The 18830-nt window shown below is 44.8% G+C and overlaps 2 protein-coding genes across 3 annotated transcripts; one reads left to right on the forward strand and one right to left on the reverse strand.

The window, feature by feature from the left end:
* Window positions 1–5360, forward strand: STAR (steroidogenic acute regulatory protein). The gene is made up of 7 exons (XM_019546107.1): window positions 1–154; window positions 1227–1340; window positions 1679–1806; window positions 1916–2074; window positions 2851–3035; window positions 3297–3390; window positions 3615–5360. The coding sequence occupies exons 1-7, from the start codon at window positions 91–93 to the stop codon at window positions 3732–3734; spliced, it is 864 nt and encodes a 287-aa protein (XP_019401652.1). The 5' UTR covers window positions 1–90; the 3' UTR covers window positions 3735–5360.
* A 409-nt stretch (window positions 5361–5769) lies between these two features.
* Window positions 5770–18824, reverse strand: ASH2L (ASH2 like histone lysine methyltransferase complex subunit). 2 transcript variants are annotated; one of them, XM_019546104.1, is made up of 17 exons: window positions 18808–18824; window positions 18553–18622; window positions 16923–17068; window positions 15715–15803; window positions 15294–15388; window positions 14962–15057; window positions 14640–14735; window positions 13577–13652; window positions 12319–12336; window positions 10797–10890; window positions 10027–10244; window positions 9674–9841; window positions 8921–9114; window positions 8502–8594; window positions 7860–7958; window positions 7266–7325; window positions 5770–6507 (listed from the first exon to the last, which is right to left on the reverse strand). In XM_019546104.1, exons 4-17 carry the CDS (start codon window positions 15785–15787, stop codon window positions 6400–6402), a joined length of 1488 nt encoding a protein of 495 aa, XP_019401649.1. In that variant the 5' UTR covers window positions 15788–15803; window positions 16923–17068; window positions 18553–18622; window positions 18808–18824; the 3' UTR covers window positions 5770–6399. The 2 variants fall into 2 exon arrangements, with proteins under 2 accessions (XP_019401649.1, XP_019401651.1); XM_019546106.1 differs by lacking the exon at window positions 12319–12336.
* Between the last annotated feature and the right edge of the window lie 6 nt (window positions 18825–18830).

The raw sequence follows: 18830 nt of genomic DNA on the forward strand, positions 1-18830 counted from the left end.
CAGAGGGCTGCACCAGGCGAACACTGAGCCCCGGGCCAGCTGCTGCAGAGACACGAGTTCCCGAGGGCAGAGATCCTCCAGCCGAGCACCATGCTGCCAGCTACCTTCAAGCTGTGTGCTGGGATCTCATACAGGCACCTGCGCAACATGACAGGTGAGGGGGAGCAGCCCCGGGCGTCTGGGGAGGGGACTGGCGTTGAACTGGTCTGAAGGCACTTCTTGCTTGCAATAAGTCTGCTTATTGGGGCTCCTCTGTGCACTGTCTCTGCTCCGCCATGGAGCCCAATGCCTTTTGCAGTGTGCCCTTAGCTGCTGCCAGAAGAGCCTGTCCAGCTGGAGCAGGGGAAGGTTTTGTGCCTGTTGGTGAATGCAGGACACTTCTCCTTGTCCAGGGCTGTTGCACTAGGTTTTATGCAACGTTTTAAATGCACGCGGTGCTTTGCAAGCACAGATAAAGAGTCTGTTCCCTGCTGCCAGGTGTTTGCCTGGCAGAGGCTGAGGCCTTCCTGCTGCTTGGATGGGTTTCCTCCTTGCCAGGCTGCTGCAAACGAGGAGCAGCCTGCCCTGCTCTCTGGCTTTCCGCATCGTATTAGAGCAGCGGTCTGCTCCAGGTGCTTGCAGGCCTGTAGCAAACCTGGTTCTCCTGGCTTGGGGCTCTCCCTCCGTTGTGCTGTGTGTCCTAGGGCAGGTGTCAGTGGGCACATGCTGCTGCTGAGACTTCTCAAATCCCACTCCACTTTCTCAGCTGAAGCCGGAGGTGAACCCTCTTCCAGTGGTTGGCAGGACTTGCTCTCCATGTTACAGCTGTATAGCCTCATTATAGGCCCCATCCCTCCCCTCAAGTGTTAATAAAGGATGAAATGCGATTTCCTGGCTCCGTACTGAGGCCCGTGGGAACTGGAGCTCACCTCCTGGGGAAGGTCCTGCAGGGATGCAAGTCCACTCCGCTTGCAGAAACCAAAAGGATGTTGCTGCTTAGACAGGAGCACTGCTGTGCTCAAAGGCAGGCAGCAGAGAGAGCAGATGGGAACGTGCCTCTTCTGTGAGTGCACTGCCTCCCTGGGGACCTGGGCAGATGAGCAGAATCAGGGAGACAAAATATCCGTGCACCCTGAACGGGTAGGGAATCTGTTCGGGGAATTTTTCTTTCACTCAGGAGCGTAATGCAAAGTGCAGTGCGAGCAGATCTGCCCTGCTAAGTCCCAGCTTTGTTCTCTCGTTTCAAGGTCTGCGTCGAAAGGCCGCTGTCGCCATCAGCCAGGAGCTGAACAAGCTCGCCTTCGCTGGCACGGGCCCTGGGAAATGGATCAACCAGGTTCGCCGGAGGAGTTCGTTGCTCAGTAAGTGCCATGGGGTGAGCCACCAGGGGAGGGTCTCGCATGGGTTTAGCCTGGAGTAGCTTTTGCCACAGCCCAGGTCTGTCGAGAGCTTGTACCTGCGATACGCACACACTCGCAGAGAAGCATAGATGCAAGCAGCCTAGTCTATAAAATCCAAATCCCAAACCTAGACTTGCAGTGGGAATTGAGCACGTGGGTACCTCCCCCAATGCCCCCTCCACAGGGCTAGCATGCACGGGGTGAGCTGTTTTGCACCATGCATCATGTTGGTTTGTTGTAGGGGGGTGGAGCTGCCAACAGTGCTTCACCACTGACCAAGTAAACTCCCCACCCCGCAGGCTCCAGGCTGGAGGAGAGGCCCTTCAGCGAAGTGGAGATGTCCTATCTCAAACAGGGAGAGGAGGCCCTCCAGAAATCCCTCGGCATCCTTGCGGACCAGGACGGCTGGAAAACAGAGACAGCTGTGGTAGGGCTCCTGCCCGTTCATGCATTGTTGCTGTATATCGTGTGTGTTTGATGGTCAGGAATGAACGTTTGGGGGCAGCGTCAAACTCTCCTGCCTCCTTTCCCTGTAGGGCAATGGGGACCGAGTGCTGAGCAAGGTGCTGCCAGATGTGGGGAAGGTGTTTCGCTTGGAGGTGGTTGTGGACCAGCCCCTGGACTCTGTGTACGAGGAGTTGGTGGAAAGGATGGAGCAGATGGGAGACTGGAACCCCAGTGTCCAGGGGGTCAAGGTGAGACCCTGGTGACTGCGCTGGTGCCGAGGGGGGAAGGATGGGTGCCTGGGCTCTGATTTTAGGCAGGGACTGCATCACGGGCTTTGAGCAGAGACTGAAGAATTATGGTTTTGCTTTCTTAAGACAGGCACAGAGGAACTGCTCAGCCCATAAATACATCTGGGCACAGGCTGTCCCTGCCTTTACTTTTCACCTCTGAGCTGCTTTCTCTGAGCAGCACAGACCCTCATCTCCTTTAGAGACCAAGCTCCCTGCAGCTGACCTGGAATGTGTTTTGCAGTAGTGGTAATATTGTCCCAAGAGAAGGGAATTTCCTAATCGGAGCAGCCTGCACTTGTAAATGGGGGTGAATTCATTTTACTACAAATATTTGGTGTTGTTTTATACATCAGAAATAGCAGCAGGGCTGGATGCTGCCTAAACATAGCATCCTATGAACTCATCACACTAGACCCTGTGCTGGAAGAATCGAGCATCTGCTCCTACATCTCAGTGCAGATTTGCTTACTGTAATCTAACTTCCTGGAAAGGGCCCCACCAGGCTGTTCTGGGACTGCAAAGCCAATGACGTAGAGGAACCCGGGTGCTTGCAGCAAGGTGCAGACCTTGGTTAGGCTTTCAGTGAACTGTGAGTGCAGGAATGGCCTGGTATGTCATCTCAACATGGGATCAAGTCTTAGACTGCAGCCCGCAGGATTTGACTTGCAGTGCCCGTGTATGCAGCATGGTAGGCTGGCTCTGTCTAACGGTTGGGAACTCCGTTCCCGTCACAGATTCTTCAAAAGATTGGTAAAGACACGCTGATCACCCACGAAACTGCTGCTGCTACACCTGGCAACATCGTTGGACCGCGAGATTTTGTCAGTGTCCGGTGCACTAAGAGACGCGGCTCGACGTGTGTCCTGGCTGGGATGGCCACGAAGCATGGGGCGATGCCAGAACAGAAGGGATTCATAAGGTAAAGAGCCGTTGTCCTTGTCTGTAAAGAGTATCCCTCCCCCTCGACCCTACTGGCAAGGGAGAGCAAAAGTCTAAAATGCGCTCCTGGAAACCTTTTTATAAATCCCAGACTGAGTCTAACACACACAGCTTTTCTAAGGCTTGAAAAGGAAAGAACTGCCCCCCTCCTAGTTAAGGTCTGTAGAAAAGAATATGCCACTTCCCTGGTCAGAGCTCGGTTGCTACTTTCCTAATGCAATGCATTTCCCCTCTTGTGCAGAGCTGAAAACGGGCCCACATGCATGATTCTTCGTCCGCTGGCTGAAAATCCTTCCCAAACCAAGTTAACGTGGCTTCTCAGCATTGACCTGAAGGTAAGTGCATGGAGCTCCCTCACAGCTGTGCAGGTCCTTGCAGTGCAGCTGTAAATGAAGCCGCAAGTTTTCTAGTTTTTTTAACCTGTTTGAGGTGGTTCTAGTTTTATCCAGTCCAGAGAGCCACTATGTTCCCCATGCCTATGTCTTCACTCTTGCCACCTGTGCCTCCTGCCCTGCAACCCCCTTCACCTAACACCATCTTGTTCTCTGTTCTCCCTCAGGGGTGGCTGCCCAAATCAATCATCAATCAGGTCCTTTCCCAGACGCAGGTAGACTTTGCCAACCAACTCCGCAAGCGCCTGGCTAGCACAGCTCCTCCTGCAGTCGCCATCAACTGCTGAAGTTTCGCTGTTCCCCATAAAGAAACCTGACCCTGAGCCACAGTCACAAACTGTCACAGGCCAACAGGGCCAAAGATACGTGCCCCAAGGTGAGATCGCCACTGTATTATCCAAGACCTGCTTCTAGGCTAGACTTTTTAAAATGGAGCTCATGGTAGGAGAGTTGGCCTTGGACCAGTTCTCGATAAGCGTGTTGCTGTACTCCCTGCAGCACAAGATCGCCACCCACCCACCCAGGAAGAATGGCTCCCCGTGTACCCCGCAACCCATCAGATCTACCGAGAGCAGGTAGCTTAAAAAAGGACAGGGCCACCTCTGCTGCCTGCAGTATCAGATTCTCTTGGTGCATGGTGAAATGTGTCCAGCTTTGTGTTCTTCTAAAGTTTTTGGCATCTTTACAGGGAAGCTACTCTCTTGCTCTAACAAGAGGCCTCTGCTTCCACCGAAGCAGAAAAGTGGAAGAACACAAATGGCCAAGATTGCAATGCAAGCCCCACTCAATTTTCCCCATTTACTTGGTAGATACTCCAGTAAATTTTCCTGTGATGTATGTGAATAGGTCTACTAGGCCTAAAAGACCTTCACCGAGTTACAGGTTTAAAATGTAACTATGAAGGGCTTGTCTACACCTGGCAATAGCCTCTAAGAGAGATTCCAGAGGAGCTCCCCAATAGACACTTATTTCCTACTCAATGCCTCTGAAGCTGGACTAAACTGCACTCAGTGGAACAAACTACATTGCAAACCCCGGTCCTCAGAAGGCACCAAAGTACTGAAGTGTAAAATACAGCTGTCCTGATGGGGAGTTTGTGCAGAACAGTTACTGCATTTAATTCATTCTCCCTGTGCCTGGACAAGCCAAGACCTTTTGAAGCTTTCAAAAGCCCTATCTGGTGAAACGTATTATTTGAAATGTTAATGGAAAAGGGAAACAGCTTCCTATAGACATCTTAAAGGAGTATTATGTATCGTCTAAAACTAGTTACCTTCCTGCTCTTTTAAGGTAGTGAAGGATGGAAAACCTATTGCAACTCTAAGGAGACTGGGCTGTTGCATACAACACTAGAGTAATTCTGCTACCTGCCTCTTTGCAAATATTGTGGTACGTAGATTATGCTGCAAAGCCACCTCTGACAAGCTATGCAAGCTGCCTGCAATAAGTTTGTTTTTAGATTTCACAGAAGAAATCTGCACAGGTAGCAGCTTGTTCCAGTGCAGATTTCTAAGCTTTACACTGTAGTTAGTTCAACCTCCAGTACAGGCAGCTGCAGATCAGTTTTGCACTTAGTGGATTTCTGCTGTAGGAAATTTAATTTATAAATGAATGCATAGGTATTTATTTTTCTTGTATAGACTTGCATATTATGTGACTATTTAATATTTATTCCAGTTGTTAATGCAACATACACACCTCCCAGTGAACCAGCCCTAAGCACATTTGTTTTAAATGAAGGTAATTACATGTAACATAGAGAAACTTATTCATTGTGAAAATAGCTTCATCTCACTTTACACTCTAAAAAATTATTACCTTCTCTGCCCTGTAGAGCTCCAAAAGGACAGTTGCTATGTAGAAGATGTGTGTAATCAGTGTAGTAGTCTAATGTACTCACCAGGCTTTTTTTTTCCCCCAAAAAATGAATCCGTTAAGTGTATGAAACCTGTATCAATACTTTTTAAAATAAATATAAGAAATACAAAGTCCCCGCCTCATTTCATTTATTCAGAGCTCAGTAGAGAGAGAGCAAATTAAACAACTGCTCAGAACTTTTATTTCCTATTATTGTGAGTGTTACCTACCTTGTACAAGAAACCACTTCAGAGACTTGTATCGGACCGTAAGATCTGTTAAAAACAGAGTGACCTCAGAATATTCCCCGATTTTTTTTAAAACCACTCGTGCCTCCAGGAAGAGGTACATACAGTCAACAAAATGCTGCAACAGTTTAGATAAGAGGGCTGGTTCCATGGAATTTGGCAGCAAGCTTTACAACGGAAGTCCTAACCTTCATAAAACAGCCAAGGCCATAACCAGTCTTGGGGAAAAGACTTTATTTTAAACTGGTTTCCAGTTAATATAAAATAAACCCAGACTTTCTTTGTCCCATAATTTTGTTTGAACACAGTAGTCTTGGTACAAAGCAATCCCTTGGTATGACAGCTACTGACAGTTTAAAAATCCTGTAGCACAGATGATCCTACTCCGCTGCTGGAAGGTATCTGGATGCACCTGCTTCATTGTACTATGAAGTAGGCATTTATGGCCAGGGCCCAGTCTTAGTAAAGAATGACTTTTCCAATCCGGACAGTAAATGAGAAATTATTGCAGTATGATCAAATAGTCATTTTGGTGACTCTTTAAAAGGACGAGTAGTAGAGGACGCTGGTAGGTAGCACAATACAGCACAGCACTGAATTCACTGAAAAGTCTCCGGCCTGGGGTAGAATGGGTCATGAGAACATAATACATCCAATGCCAATGAGTGCATTGCAGAGATAGCTGCTGAGTCTGCTTCACCCTGTTTTGTTCTGGCCAAAGAGGACTGGTTCAGAAACTGAGCAGTGCACGTTCCACTAGAAAGAAACCATATTTATTTTTCTAAAGTCCACAATTAAAAAAAGGAAAAAAAAAAAAAGCTAAATGCCTGCACTGACAGCATCTCCGTCAAGGCTCCCATGGCGGGCTGCGTCTGCCATCAACTTCTGTTTCCACGTGATAGAGGACATCAGCCAGTGTGTGCTCTACCACAGCCCCCCAGCCCATGTTGCTCATCTGTTGGGGGTGGAGAAAGGAAAGGGTTAATGGGGTTGGGGTGGTCAGTCCAGGGGCAGTGCTGTAGTTTAGCATACGGACTCTTCTATCAATTCTGGGGTAAGGAAAAATAGGTTCCATCCTAAATCTCAAGAGTTACAGAGAGCTTTAATCCCTAGGGTATAAGGCTTTATTCCTTCCAGGCTTTAAGTACTAACTATGACAGCCTTCTTATCATATCCGCATCCAGCTTCTCTGCCATTTGTTTCAGAAGTGTAACTCTGAAGATGCAAGGTAGGGGGCAGGGATCCGAGATCAAATGCATATTTTAAATTTTGCTTCCAATGAATCCACCGGGGGGGAGGGAACATGCTTTGCTTTAATCCTATTTCAAGCACAAAATAGGGAATGTTTGAGCTCCACATAATTCTGCCTAGAAATACTACTTCTGTATCCTGCTCAGTATCTCAACCAAAGCTCATCGAGATCAAGCCCAATGCATTTCTCCCTTTGCCCCAGTGAAATGATGCTAAAATATAAATCTAGGTAATGCAGCTATACTAGCAAAATTCAGAGGAAAGTGATTATTAGGTTTTTCTCCTCAGGCAAGTGCATTCCAGTCTCCTCTTCACCCTCGAAATCAAGAAAAGAAAAATGCCACTTCACAATTCTGACCTGCCTTTTGTTGACAGAATGGAGGCCCACCAGGTAAACTGAAAACCGATATAGTAGCAGTAGCACAGGAAAAGCAGAGTTGTAGCTGCTGCATTGCTACTTACTGGGTGGTAAGTGATGTCCCTTGGAGGGTATTTGAAATACGGTCCAAAATTTATTGAAACCTATGAAAGAAAAGTAAATGTATTCAGTGTCAGAGAAACATGCTGAAGAGGAAGTACAGCAGTCAAATACAGGAGCCAGGGGACGTGGCTGCTTCCGATATTTGTCTGACTTAGCAAAACATGTCATGACTTGGTGAAATGTGGCCACATACCATTACATGGCAACACATGTCAGTACCCAAGAAAGAAAGTGACATGAAAAGCTAAGTCTCCAAGGTAAGCATTTGGCCTCTTAGCTTTAGAGCAACTCAAGTGTAGCCTCAAGTGGCCTTGGTGGATCTCTCTAGAGGCTAAAGATAGACAATGGTAGGAGTTAACTTGAAAGCCACAAGGAACCCTTTGCTGGAATGATTGTGGGTGTTTTTTCAGCTCCTGGGGCCAGGGACTTGTTGTTCTGTGACTGTCCGATGTCAAACGTGGTGGATGAGACCCATGATCAGGGCTCCTAGGAACCGCTGCGGTACAAATCTACTTTTTCTGCTCCCTCATTCATTTAGTCTTCTAAACTCTGAGCTCTGTGTCTTATGTACGTACCGTGCAGCCTTTATACAGAGAAATGGCAGGGAAATAAACGCCTTCAAAAATATCTTTAAAGGCAACCCCTTGACTGACCCCGTTCTTGTAGAAGGTTATCTGAGAAAGAAAAATAGTAACAGTTAGCCAGAGGTCACTAAGTTTCACTGATTCATCTTAACCTTCTTCCTGCCCCTCCCCATCTCAAATCCCTTCCATCTGACCCTCACTTGGTAACCTAAGGATTTTGATAACAGAATCTTCTTTAACACTGGAGCTACTTATTTGGCTTAATGTTGCAGAGTGCCTGGCACATCTGCCTAGATTTTACTTATGTATTTATTTAACATCTTGCATTCCTTAAACCACAGCTGCCTACAGGGACTTATCACGGGTTGAGGACAGTGAAATCCAGCTGCCTCACTGGCTTATTTGAGTCTCCCTAAGCTTAGACAACTGAAGCTTAAGTTGGAATCTCCACCTCCACCTTCATATACAAGACAGGTAAGAGTGTAGTCATACTATTCCTGGTGCTGCTTGAATCCTACATGAAAATGCATGAACTAACGTACAAACTACACCAATTCTCAATAATTTGTTTGTTCTGTTGGATCTTTGATGTGATCTGTATCATGTTCCACCCTACCCCCATGCTAAACTTACTTGGCTTCCAGGCGCTTGTTTTAAGCTTTTCTCTGCTTTATCCACAAAGTCCTTCTCTTCAAAATACAAGTAACTTTTGAATTTGATCAGAGCCTACAAAGGTAAGCAACAGCAGCACTTAAAAACAGGCTGCAAGACGTTCGCAATTAGCTTTAGGCAGTATAGCTAATGGTAAATGTACAAGGATTGAATTGGTGCATGCACCACCTAGTAGTGGAGATGCAAACAGTTATGGTTAGGTCACCAATCAAAAATGAGGTTTGAACACCTTAAGTAAACACGAGGAAGGAAAAGTAACCATGTTTGCAACCAAGTAGGAAGCACTGGGCATTGACTAAACACAGCCAACATCTGACACAGATACTCCGAAAACATATGGTGAGAACAACACTGAAGGAGTCCATCATTACACAACTTACTTTATCTTTGTAGGTATCAGGAAGTGACTTAGCAGTCTCAGTGTCTTCGGGAAGACTGATATAAAATCCAAGCATATCTCCTTGGCCATAGCCCGATGAATAGTGTTTGCCTATGGACTGATGAAATTTTGTTCCTTTTTTGCTTCGCCAAGAGTAACTAAATTTGTCATAGCCCAGAGGAGCCTGAAGGTTCCCTGTGGAAATTCAGAGATCAGTTACAGATTCTTCCTTCAGGCTTCTGAATGACTGGACTGCTTAAAAGTAGATAGAAACTCAAGTCTAGTTATGCATGAAGCAGGGATTTTCTATACTAGTTAACATTTCAGGGAGAATCTTCCAGACTTAATACACAAAGACGTTTGCTCTGTACCATCAGTATCTGAAAGCTCAGGCACAGCCTCTGCTGTTCTAAGACTCTGTAGGTCCTTGGCTATCTACACCTGCTTCACTAAAACAATGTAGTGAGGCCAAACATGCTGGGAGTGTGAAACACTGGCATCACAATAGCATGACAGAAGACAGTATGCCTGAGAGTTTGCTGCAGCTGTTCCAATCACGTTTAGAAAAAAAACCCAACACATAACGGTTTCTTTGCTTCCACAAAAAGAGTTGCCAGTGTTGACATCAGTTTTCCTACTCTTTTTAACTCTTTGAATTATTTTACAGAGGCCAGAATTACCAGAAGAAATTGAGACGAAACCCAGAACAGGTAATAAAGCTGCTACTGTTAAAAGTTTTTAGAAATTACTTTACCTAGTGGTTGCGACCAGCCGAGTCTGGCAGCTGTATCTGGAGGCATCTCATCTATGGATATTTCAAAATACCAGGCTCCTTTACGGACCCCATGTGAAGCTCGTACCATGGAATACCCCTTCTCTCCTATGACAGTCAATCGGTCATCAGAAATCTTTAACTGTGGAGCTGCAGTAGTCAGAGAGAACAAGGAGTTGAGTATCTCACTTTCAGTTTTCACCTTGCGGTAGCATACACAGGCAAGCAGATTACAAAAAGTCAATCCTACATCTACATCTGCTGCTTGAAGCAATTCTTTTTGGAGCTTTACTAACTAGTAAACTGAAGTCACAAAAGAAGAGCTGACTCCATACCTCGGTCATGCAGTGCCAGTAAGACCCGTTCATACAGGCATGCTCGGTAGAGATCTCCAGGAATTGGCTTTCCTGCCCAGCAGTCTAACTCCAGTTTCTCTGGGTCAGGTGCGTGGGGGTCAGGCTCAGCCAAAATATAACGATACCCATCTTTATTAAAAGGATGTTCCAAAGGATAGCCATGAGGTGGCAGGCGCTGAGCTGAAAACAAGGGGTCACTGTGAAAAGCAAAAGGTAAGAAGTTAGTAACTGGGCAGGGGCAGCAGCAGACACCACAAACCCCTAGTGTTCTCAAACAAGCCTCCTTCAGATTTTCCTCTTCAAACTCTTCTATACAAGGCATGCTACTGACAGCACCACCCCCTTCCGATTTCCCAGTCTATATATGCCCTGTCTATACCAGACTGGCCAGGGATGTACTCAGTAACCTAAGCTATGTCCAGTCTAGTGCCAAATTAACTCCTGGGCAAAAGACCACTTTTGAGGCCTGTGCACCACTTTCTCCTTAAGGAGATGATGCCTGAAAGAGGGGAGCATCCACCCCTCCAGAAAGCACCTTAATGCAAAGACAATAGAGTGGTACAAGTTTGCAGAAGATGCTGCCTCTTGCCTCCAAACCAGCAAGTAACAAATGGGGTGCAGGTACCCTCTGTTGTTAAAGCCATCCCTACAGCCATGGCTGGTATGAGGATAGTCGCTTATGCTTTCCAATGCCTTCCCCATTTCTCTTGGCTATCTTAAGTCTATTCAGACTGTATCTTTCCATTTACCTTCTGGTTTTCTTGGCAGTTCCTGTGGTCCCTCCATCTTGCTGTTTGCGTTTTGCTCCCCTTCCTTTCCCGCTGCCACCTGCTGCAATACCCCCTTAAGAGAGAAATCATCGCAATTCCAAATATCAACGGCTGCTGGTGGCAGAAGGAACTGGTGAGTATGGAACCGCCATGGGTGCAACACTGTCACATTTGTCTATTGCTTTAGTAAGAGTCAACCAACTTGTACGCAGCCGTCTGAAACTTAAATTGACAAGCTGACAGAGAACAAACACAGTAAAAGCCAAAATTTAGCTAGAGAACGTGCTGGTTTGAATAGATGAGCACATCAATCAGGAAAACTTGCTTTGCTGGGCTCAACTCAAGCTTTTACTGTGTGAATGATAAGTAATGACTTTCCCATTGAAGATAAATCGTATGCTATCGTTTAAGATTAGTTTGAAGCCAAAAGTTAATGCACACTTTCATGGAGATTCCACACACGCAGTTAATGCAGTTTAATTTTCTTTTGCAAAAGTAACAGAGACCCACTGTATGCATTTGTCATCTTAAGCAGACTTTCAGTTCTCTCAATGGCACACAATATGCTTGAGAAACACTTGGACACACAATACCTGCTTCAGCAGTAAGCACTTAACATTTAAAATCCAATATATAAAATAAAATACACCAAAATGGGGAAAATAAGCAATAAAAGGTGTCTCTCTCCAGTGATACCAAAATTGTTACCATTTGGGATCGAAATAAGAGAAAAGAATTGCTTTTCACAATAACGTATTTAACTTGAATTCAACTGAAGTACAGGACAAAACGCTGACTAACGTCAAAATTGTGCCAAATTATCATGCATCAGATATGTGTATTTTAGCAGGAGAATACATAGGGTTTTTGGAAAAAACGATTTTTACTTAAAAGGATGCGATTACAAGGTTTCTGTGGATTGTAGATAAACACCTTTTAGTGCACAGTGTATTGTAACTAAGAACAGAGCAAGCTTTTAAATTACCAGCATACTTGCTGCAGTGTAAGGGCCCGAGACCTTTGAGGGGTTATCATATTCTGCACAAACCTGACCAGCTCTGACTACACCAGCTTGTGTTAATCCTGCAGATCAACTCCCAGCATGTCATAACATGCTCTGCACTGGCAAAAATAAAGCCTTCCAAGCACATCTGAAGTTTCCCTTATTAATGTTAGAATATTGTAGAATGGGCTTTACAGACCCATTATTCAGCAGCCAAAATGATTAAATTGTGGATGTCCATTAAGAATCCTATTGAATCCTTCAAAAGAAAAATTCTGTTGGAAGGGACCTGATGCCAGTCAAGTGAGGCAGAATATGACAATTTAAAAGCTTCTAGTTGCTGAACATTAAAAGTGGAATTATTTTGTATTTAGTATTACAGCAATCATTTCAGGACACACTTTAGATTTTTAATTGACTTTAGCTTCTAAGACAATTGAGCAAAAAAGCTTTCCAAACCACAGTAATACTTAAGTTTGAGAAGCTGAAAATATTCACCTCCCAAAGAGGCTCCACCTGCAGGAACAGAAGTGGCACCATGTATTTGTCAAATTTTAATAACTAAAGGAGAACACAACCAGTGCATGAACTGAAATATATACTTTAGAGATCTACAGTGACAAAAAGAGCATTTTTTGAAGACAAGTTACCTCATTAGCTGCTAGTAACATAAGTGCATTTGCAGAGGAATGGCTTATCACACAAGTGGAAATTTTTCAGAGCAAGTTTATATTAACTAACATAGGAAAAGGTTTGCCTTGCTCACTAAGGCCATGTTGACGCAAGTGTGGACGTTTGGTTCCGTGGGGACAACTAGCAGAGATGTGTGCCACCACTAGTTGTCCCTGGGGAATGCCCATGCTAGGCGCCCTCTGGCGTGTGGCAGGTTACCCCAGGTGGGGTAGGAGAGGCTGGGGCCAGCACTGGGCTGGCCCCAGCAGCCTTACCTAGGGTCCTGGGAGCCTCCTGGGGCTGCAGCAGTAGTGATCCTGCCACTCAGAGCCTGGCTGGCAGCCAGAGCGTGGCTCTGGCCAGACAGGTTCCTGTTTTGAGAGGCGAGTGCTGCCCCCTGTGCACTTTTTGTGCAGGTTTTTTTGACCCCTGGATATCCAGGGATCAAGCTCCCCTCCTCTCACTGCTCCCCTGCAGTGCAGACAACAGCAGAATATGCGGTATGTGGTGCCGCAGACATGTCTGCAGTGCCACATACTGCACAGCCGCGCTTATCTGGGCACAGCCTAAGAGATTATTTTACCAGAGCTGTTATTACACCAGTGGAAAGAATATTGAGGTACATGACAAAGTAGACTGAAATCTCAGAGTAAGGCAAATGGGAGATCTGAGCAACAGGAGTTATGCCACAATTAAAATCATGGTGGTAGGTGTGGAGAGGAGAGAGAAAAATAGAAAAGAATGTGAAAGATCTCAGTTTTCCTGATTAACTAGGTCTCTTGCAAGCAGGTATGCACAATAATTTGTATGTCTGGCAACCTGACAGAGTGAACTTGGGGTAAAACTGCTAAGGTAAGGACAGATGTATACTTCTGTTGATAGACTAGGCATAGGTTTAAACTGGCTCAAAGCATTCCAAGAAAAGCAGTCAAATGAGTAAATAATAACCAATTAACTGGATTTTAAATTTTTCTAAAAACTCTACATGCCCCAGTTAATTCATAGCATACATATCAGGGCTTTGTAAAAATGTGACATATTCCTAAATACTCAACACGTATTTTGATAAAGTTAAAGGACTTGCCATTTAAACTTCCACTAGTAGACACAGCATTGTTCTGTTTCTGGTTATCATATGCTGGACCAATATTAGCCAGGTCCTGAAAGAGAAAATTCAATTTAAAAGCGCTGCTACTATATGGATGGTAGTATCTATGGCCTGTTCTAAGTGTGTGAATACATGGTTCCAGCAGGAGGTTTTTGTTCTTAAGGAGTTTCCAAGACCTGAAGCACTAGCAAAATTTTAGGAGCACAGTGTAAAATACTTTATTTGTCACTGAAGTCTTACTCCTCCTGCAGTCTAGAATGATTAAGTTTTCCTAGTTCCAGGAAGGATTCAACTATGTGCCCTTAGCACCTTGCAGGTCAGGTTCTCACCATTTTGCTTTGTTCTCTAGCGCTGTTGCATAGCACTGAGTAGTTATGAACCACAGGATGGACACAAACACAGGTGACTTAGGTACGTGTTTTTCTAAAAAGCGAGGCAGGATTTATGTGAACATAAGTGAAAGGGATAAGAAGACCTGCCTTTTTCTTTTCCCCATCTGGCCATAAGGAATTCAGTCTCCATTGCAAAAAAAGAAGGAATGTGTTTCAATTGTACTGTGATGTTAATATAACAGCATTAAGAATGAGGATACTGGATGCCATCAGAGTGTGCAGCAAGGGTTATAAAGAAGACTGTTACCTTTTAAAAGCTTTGACACATGCTAGAAAGAGAAGCATCAGCAGCTGATCAGGCCCTGACCCTGGTGTTATTGCCAGATAATGCAACTGAGTTTATCCAGAAAGGACATGGCCAAAATTCACAATCTTCTTGCTTACTTTTGACTCGACTGGAATGTTTCTCCAACAGAACTGAATCAGCAGCAGTAGCCATGTGGCTGCATGTGGTGCCCTATTCTAAGCAGGCTAAAGTAACAGGTTGTTGTTTTTTTAATTAGAAAAGTTGGTAGGTACCTAGAATTAAGTTATATTTATTCATCTATCCCCAATATATACACACTAAAATAATGTGCAAGGTGTTCACATCAAGCCATGAAACTGGTGCAAAGGAAAGAATTTTCCCTTTGCCTCTAACCACTTACTTGATCTAGAAGGCCAAATTTTGGATAATCCTCCTCTGGGTCTTTACTGCCTGGATCTGGATGCTCTTTTACCAAAAACACATCTCTCTCTTTGCACTGAAATAGAGAAGAATCATTGAAGACACTCACAGGATCCTATCATGTCCCAAAGTGTCTAGAACTGAAGAATAAGTAAACTAGGTAAACATGAAACCACAACAAAAAGTATTAATGTCTGAACTATTTTTCTACCTTCCATGCTAGTTATTAGCAACTATGATACTATCGGAAGGCAACTGAAACTGTATCATTAAAGAGCTTCATAAAGTGTAAACTGACTTACCATTGTTTTTACAATGTTATTTGGCCAAGTCATTTTTCCTGGTCTCTGTCTTGTCGTCATACACTCCCAGTACTTATCAATAAACGGTATAATATCCTGTTTTAAAAAAAGTAATAAAATGAGGCTTTTAGTAACTGCAAGCAGTAAAAGATATAAAGCTACTTTATTAAACCTTTCACATCAAGATCATGTATACATTTAGAAATTTACCTAAAAGAACTGGTAAGACTGACAGCTCCTACTGTTTGTTTGAACTTGTAGATCTAGATGTCTGCTCTTTTGTCAAATCATAACTCACATTCAGACATGACTGTGTATAATTATAGCTGTACCTTGTCTTTTGAGAACATTGTTTTTGGGTGCTCATCTTGTGTCCTTGACTGCCATGTTAAGTTGGCCAGAGCACTAAGGCACATTTCCTTCAGATCTTAAAAACAAAAATATAGCAGAGCTCCAGTTACACTCTTGATGAGGAAGGTCAAGTGTATTTATATAGCATCTCAAAGTTAGCAAATACAAAAAAAACCCCGAAAACAAAACAACAACCCTGCCCCCCTCAGCTTCTGCAATGTTTAGAAAAGTCAGCTTATCAGAAGGTTCTTCGCAACCAGAATGCAGAACTTCACCAGACCCATCAAAAACCAAACCAGCTTACAATGAAGGTCAGCATGCGTCACTCCCTCCTCAACAAAAAAGAGAAAGAAGAAAAACGTCCAACTTTTGCAGGACATGCTGATCGGTTTATTTACTTACTTGCTTGTTTTCTTAGGAAATAGGTGTTTCCACTGTGATGGCAAACATTGCAATGGAAACTGTAGTTGGTCATGAAAGGCAGGCATGATCTGTGAAAGTAACAGCATATGGTAAGTTACCATACACCACTTGAATTTATCCTCATAATCAATGAAACCCAGTGCATTCTGGAAAAAAAAAAAACGAGCTTAAATTTATTTATTTTTTTGGTTTCAGAACCAGTCCTGAAATTTATCCAGTAAAATTAAGCTGAAAGCAACTCTGGGAGAATCTAACAATAAAGCACGGATTCATCATAGTATTTTTAAAGTTGTTTTAATATTCTGTGGGAAATGTAAAGTAAGTCAGCTTTAAAACCAACTTTCAATTTTGAACTTTGGTGTTTTAAATTATTGCAAGCATCTTAGATGTCAAACTGCATTTGCTTTTCCTTTACAGGTAATCTTTACTTTCCTGCCTAACAGCTTGAGTCAGTGAAAGTACGCTGTTTATTTTTTAAATGTCGGCTTTACAGTCTTTTCCTGGAGTAGCCCAAGGCTGCAAAGACTTTATGAGAACGTCCAAATGCACACAAAGATTAGAGAGTGAAGAAAACATAAATATATCATGTAATGTTGTATAAACCTGGTTTGCTATTATTTACATAACTCTCAGCTTGCTATATTTTACACAAATAAAATAAGACAAGGTCTTTGGTCCCAGGGAATTTACATTCTAAATATTTCTTGCTTTGTTTCCTTTTGTGTAAACCTAAATTTAGTACATAGCTTAGCCGACCTATCAAAAATGTATTGACTTGAAGGATCTTGCAAACTGCATCTTCAATTGAAGCACGTTCTTCCTTCTACAACACGGTACAATATAAGCATCAACCCTCTCATGCAAGGACACACTTGCTACCAATTTGTTTAAATACATAATAAATCAACAGAATAAAGTGCAAATATGGGAGGTGTGAGATAACAGGTGGCAAAGCACGCTGTGATGCTGTAACCAGTGAGTTTTGATTTCTAGTGACTGCATCAACTGAAAAATCATCCCCAAGCAGGTTTAAGTAAACGCCATCTCCTAAAAGAATGGCTAAGAAATTCAGATCATCTGCAGGAGTTAAAATGTTACAAAATTCAGTCAGTATGTGGTTTCTTTCCTCTGAATAGGAGCCATGCAAGCACAAATGACATTTGGTGCCAAGCAAAGGTGCCACATACGTAGTATCGATGCCAAAGGTGTCTGCTGTGAACCACTTTGTGCAAATCCCGCACTGCAGCTCTATCTCCCCAAGCTGTCGCCCATTCTCTTCATCCACAGAACCCGTCTGCGTGTCCAAGACTTCAGAATTCTCCCCAGCACCTTCCTGTAATAACAGCAGAAGAGCAAACAGGTTGGTTTAGGCAAAGCACCAAGACTCATCCCATGTCAATCAGGATAGCAGAATTTCAAGGAAACAGAAGATTTCTTTGTACTTTCAAACCAGCAATATTTAATATACAACTGTGCTGGGAATGGACTTGAATTAATCACATGGCAGCATTTTCATTCCATTTCTAATCTAAATCCAGCTGCCCCTGAGCCAGTCAATTTGTTGGCTATTCAAGGTTGTTGATGTTTTATGTTTTGCCAGGCACCCGATAACTAATTAATAACATTTTGCTGATACCGCCTAGAAAAATATCTTTTATTTCTAATACAATTTCCCTTTCTCTTACTGTAATCAAAAGTACATAAAGGCATACAAGACAAGTTTGCGGGAAGCATCTTAGTGAAGTTTCCATACAATGCATTATGCAAATCTTACCACATAAACAGAAAGATTATTCTAAGCACTTGATTCTAAATTGAATTACAGCAGCTGGAAACCCATGGCACCCATGCATATGGCACCTAAAGAGGTAAAATCCTCCAACGATAAGCCTCGGTCATCTATTTATGGACAAAATCGCTACCACGTTAGAGTGCTCTGTTCACAAGGAGCGTTTTTACCATTTGTTTTGGCACAGATGCTCCCAACCCAGGTTGTCCCAGAGTGGACAAACCCCTTATGCCCTTAGAAGGTTCTGACATCCACTTCTTGTGAGGACTTGCAATTCCCAATGTACCAAATACAGCAGTGACAGGTCCCCTGCACAGGTGTTTCTCAACCTTTTGCAGCCCCTGGCACACTTACACGCATAAAATGTTTCTGAGGCAAGCCTGTGAAGGCATTCCCCACTCCACACTTATGAACTCACTGAGGCACGCGTGTTAGTTTCTCGTGGCACAGCGGTTGGGAAACGCTGCCTTATACCTAGCCTGGACAAGTGGCTCTGCGCTTTGCACGTAGCAGGTCGCGCTCGTTCCAGAGCCAGCGGCACCAGTCCAGTGGTCCTCAACCTTTTTTGTACCCTTGCAAACATCGATGACCAGTGCTGACCCGGCACCCCTCCCTCCTGCCCCCAATGTGCAGGGTAAGGCTCAACCTGGAGCTGTGCCATCCTGCAAGGGAGTTTCCCACGTTTCTCCTTTAAAGGACAACCATATTTGAGTCACGTAACTAAAACTGTCCACAGGACATAGCCAAAACTCGCAACCTTCCTGTCTACAACTGACTTTATTTGAACACTTCTCCAACAGAGCTCGCCCTTTGTGTACTCTCGTGCCCCACTTTTGGGTGGGGCGAGGAACGCTAGCATCAAAGCAAGCATCTGTAGCCCCAGTCTCCCTGGGTGTGGCTGTGACCGGAGGCCGAGTGCGAGGAGGGATGCGGCAGCTCTGCCGGGAGGCGAGAGCCAGCGGGATTCTGGAGGCAGCAATGCCGGGGTGCTGGGGCTGACCTCCACGCGGACACGCGCGGGGACCTACCAGGGCATCCTTCCCGCTGGACGACTCAGTCTCCAGGGCAGTGGCGACATCCCCCAGCACGGCCTCGGCCCTGTGGACGGACAGCGTGAGCCTGGCATGGGCATGGGCACCCCCCCACGCGGTCCCTGCTCCGGGGGCGGGGCCACCCTAGCCTCCTCCCACCAAACCCCGCCCCCTGCTCCGAGTGGCAGGCGCCCCGGCCAATGGGCCGGCGCGCAGCGCCGCGGGAGGGCACCCTGCCCCACCGGCCCTCACCCAGCCTCGGAGTCCGCGGCGCC

Source organism: Crocodylus porosus, unplaced genomic scaffold (assembly GCF_001723895.1).
Source record: "Crocodylus porosus isolate Cpor-Errol unplaced genomic scaffold, CroPor_comp1, whole genome shotgun sequence".
Lineage (NCBI taxonomy): Eukaryota > Metazoa > Chordata > Crocodylia > Crocodylidae > Crocodylus > Crocodylus porosus.

Bases quoted from the DNA above. Each gene is read 5' to 3' on its own strand.
- STAR (XM_019546107.1), top strand. From the start codon at position 91: ATGCTGCCAGCTACCTTCAAGCTGTGTGCTGGGATCTCATACAGGCAC. The intron at 155-1,226 runs GTGAGGGGGAGC...TCTCGTTTCAAG, and splicing joins GCACCTGCGCAACATGACAG to GTCTGCGTCGAAAGGCCGCT. The intron at 1,807-1,915 runs GTAGGGCTCCTG...CTTTCCCTGTAG, and splicing joins GGAAAACAGAGACAGCTGTG to GGCAATGGGGACCGAGTGCT.
- ASH2L (XM_019546104.1), bottom strand. From the start codon at position 15,787: ATGACCAACTACAGTTTCCATTGCAATGTTTGCCATCACAGTGGAAAC. The intron at 14,736-14,961 runs GTAAGTCAGTTT...TCTCTATTTCAG, and splicing joins ATAACATTGTAAAAACAATG to TGCAAAGAGAGAGATGTGTT. The intron at 9,842-10,026 runs GTATGGAGTCAG...TGACTACTGCAG, and splicing joins ACTGGCACTGCATGACCGAG to CTCCACAGTTAAAGATTTCT.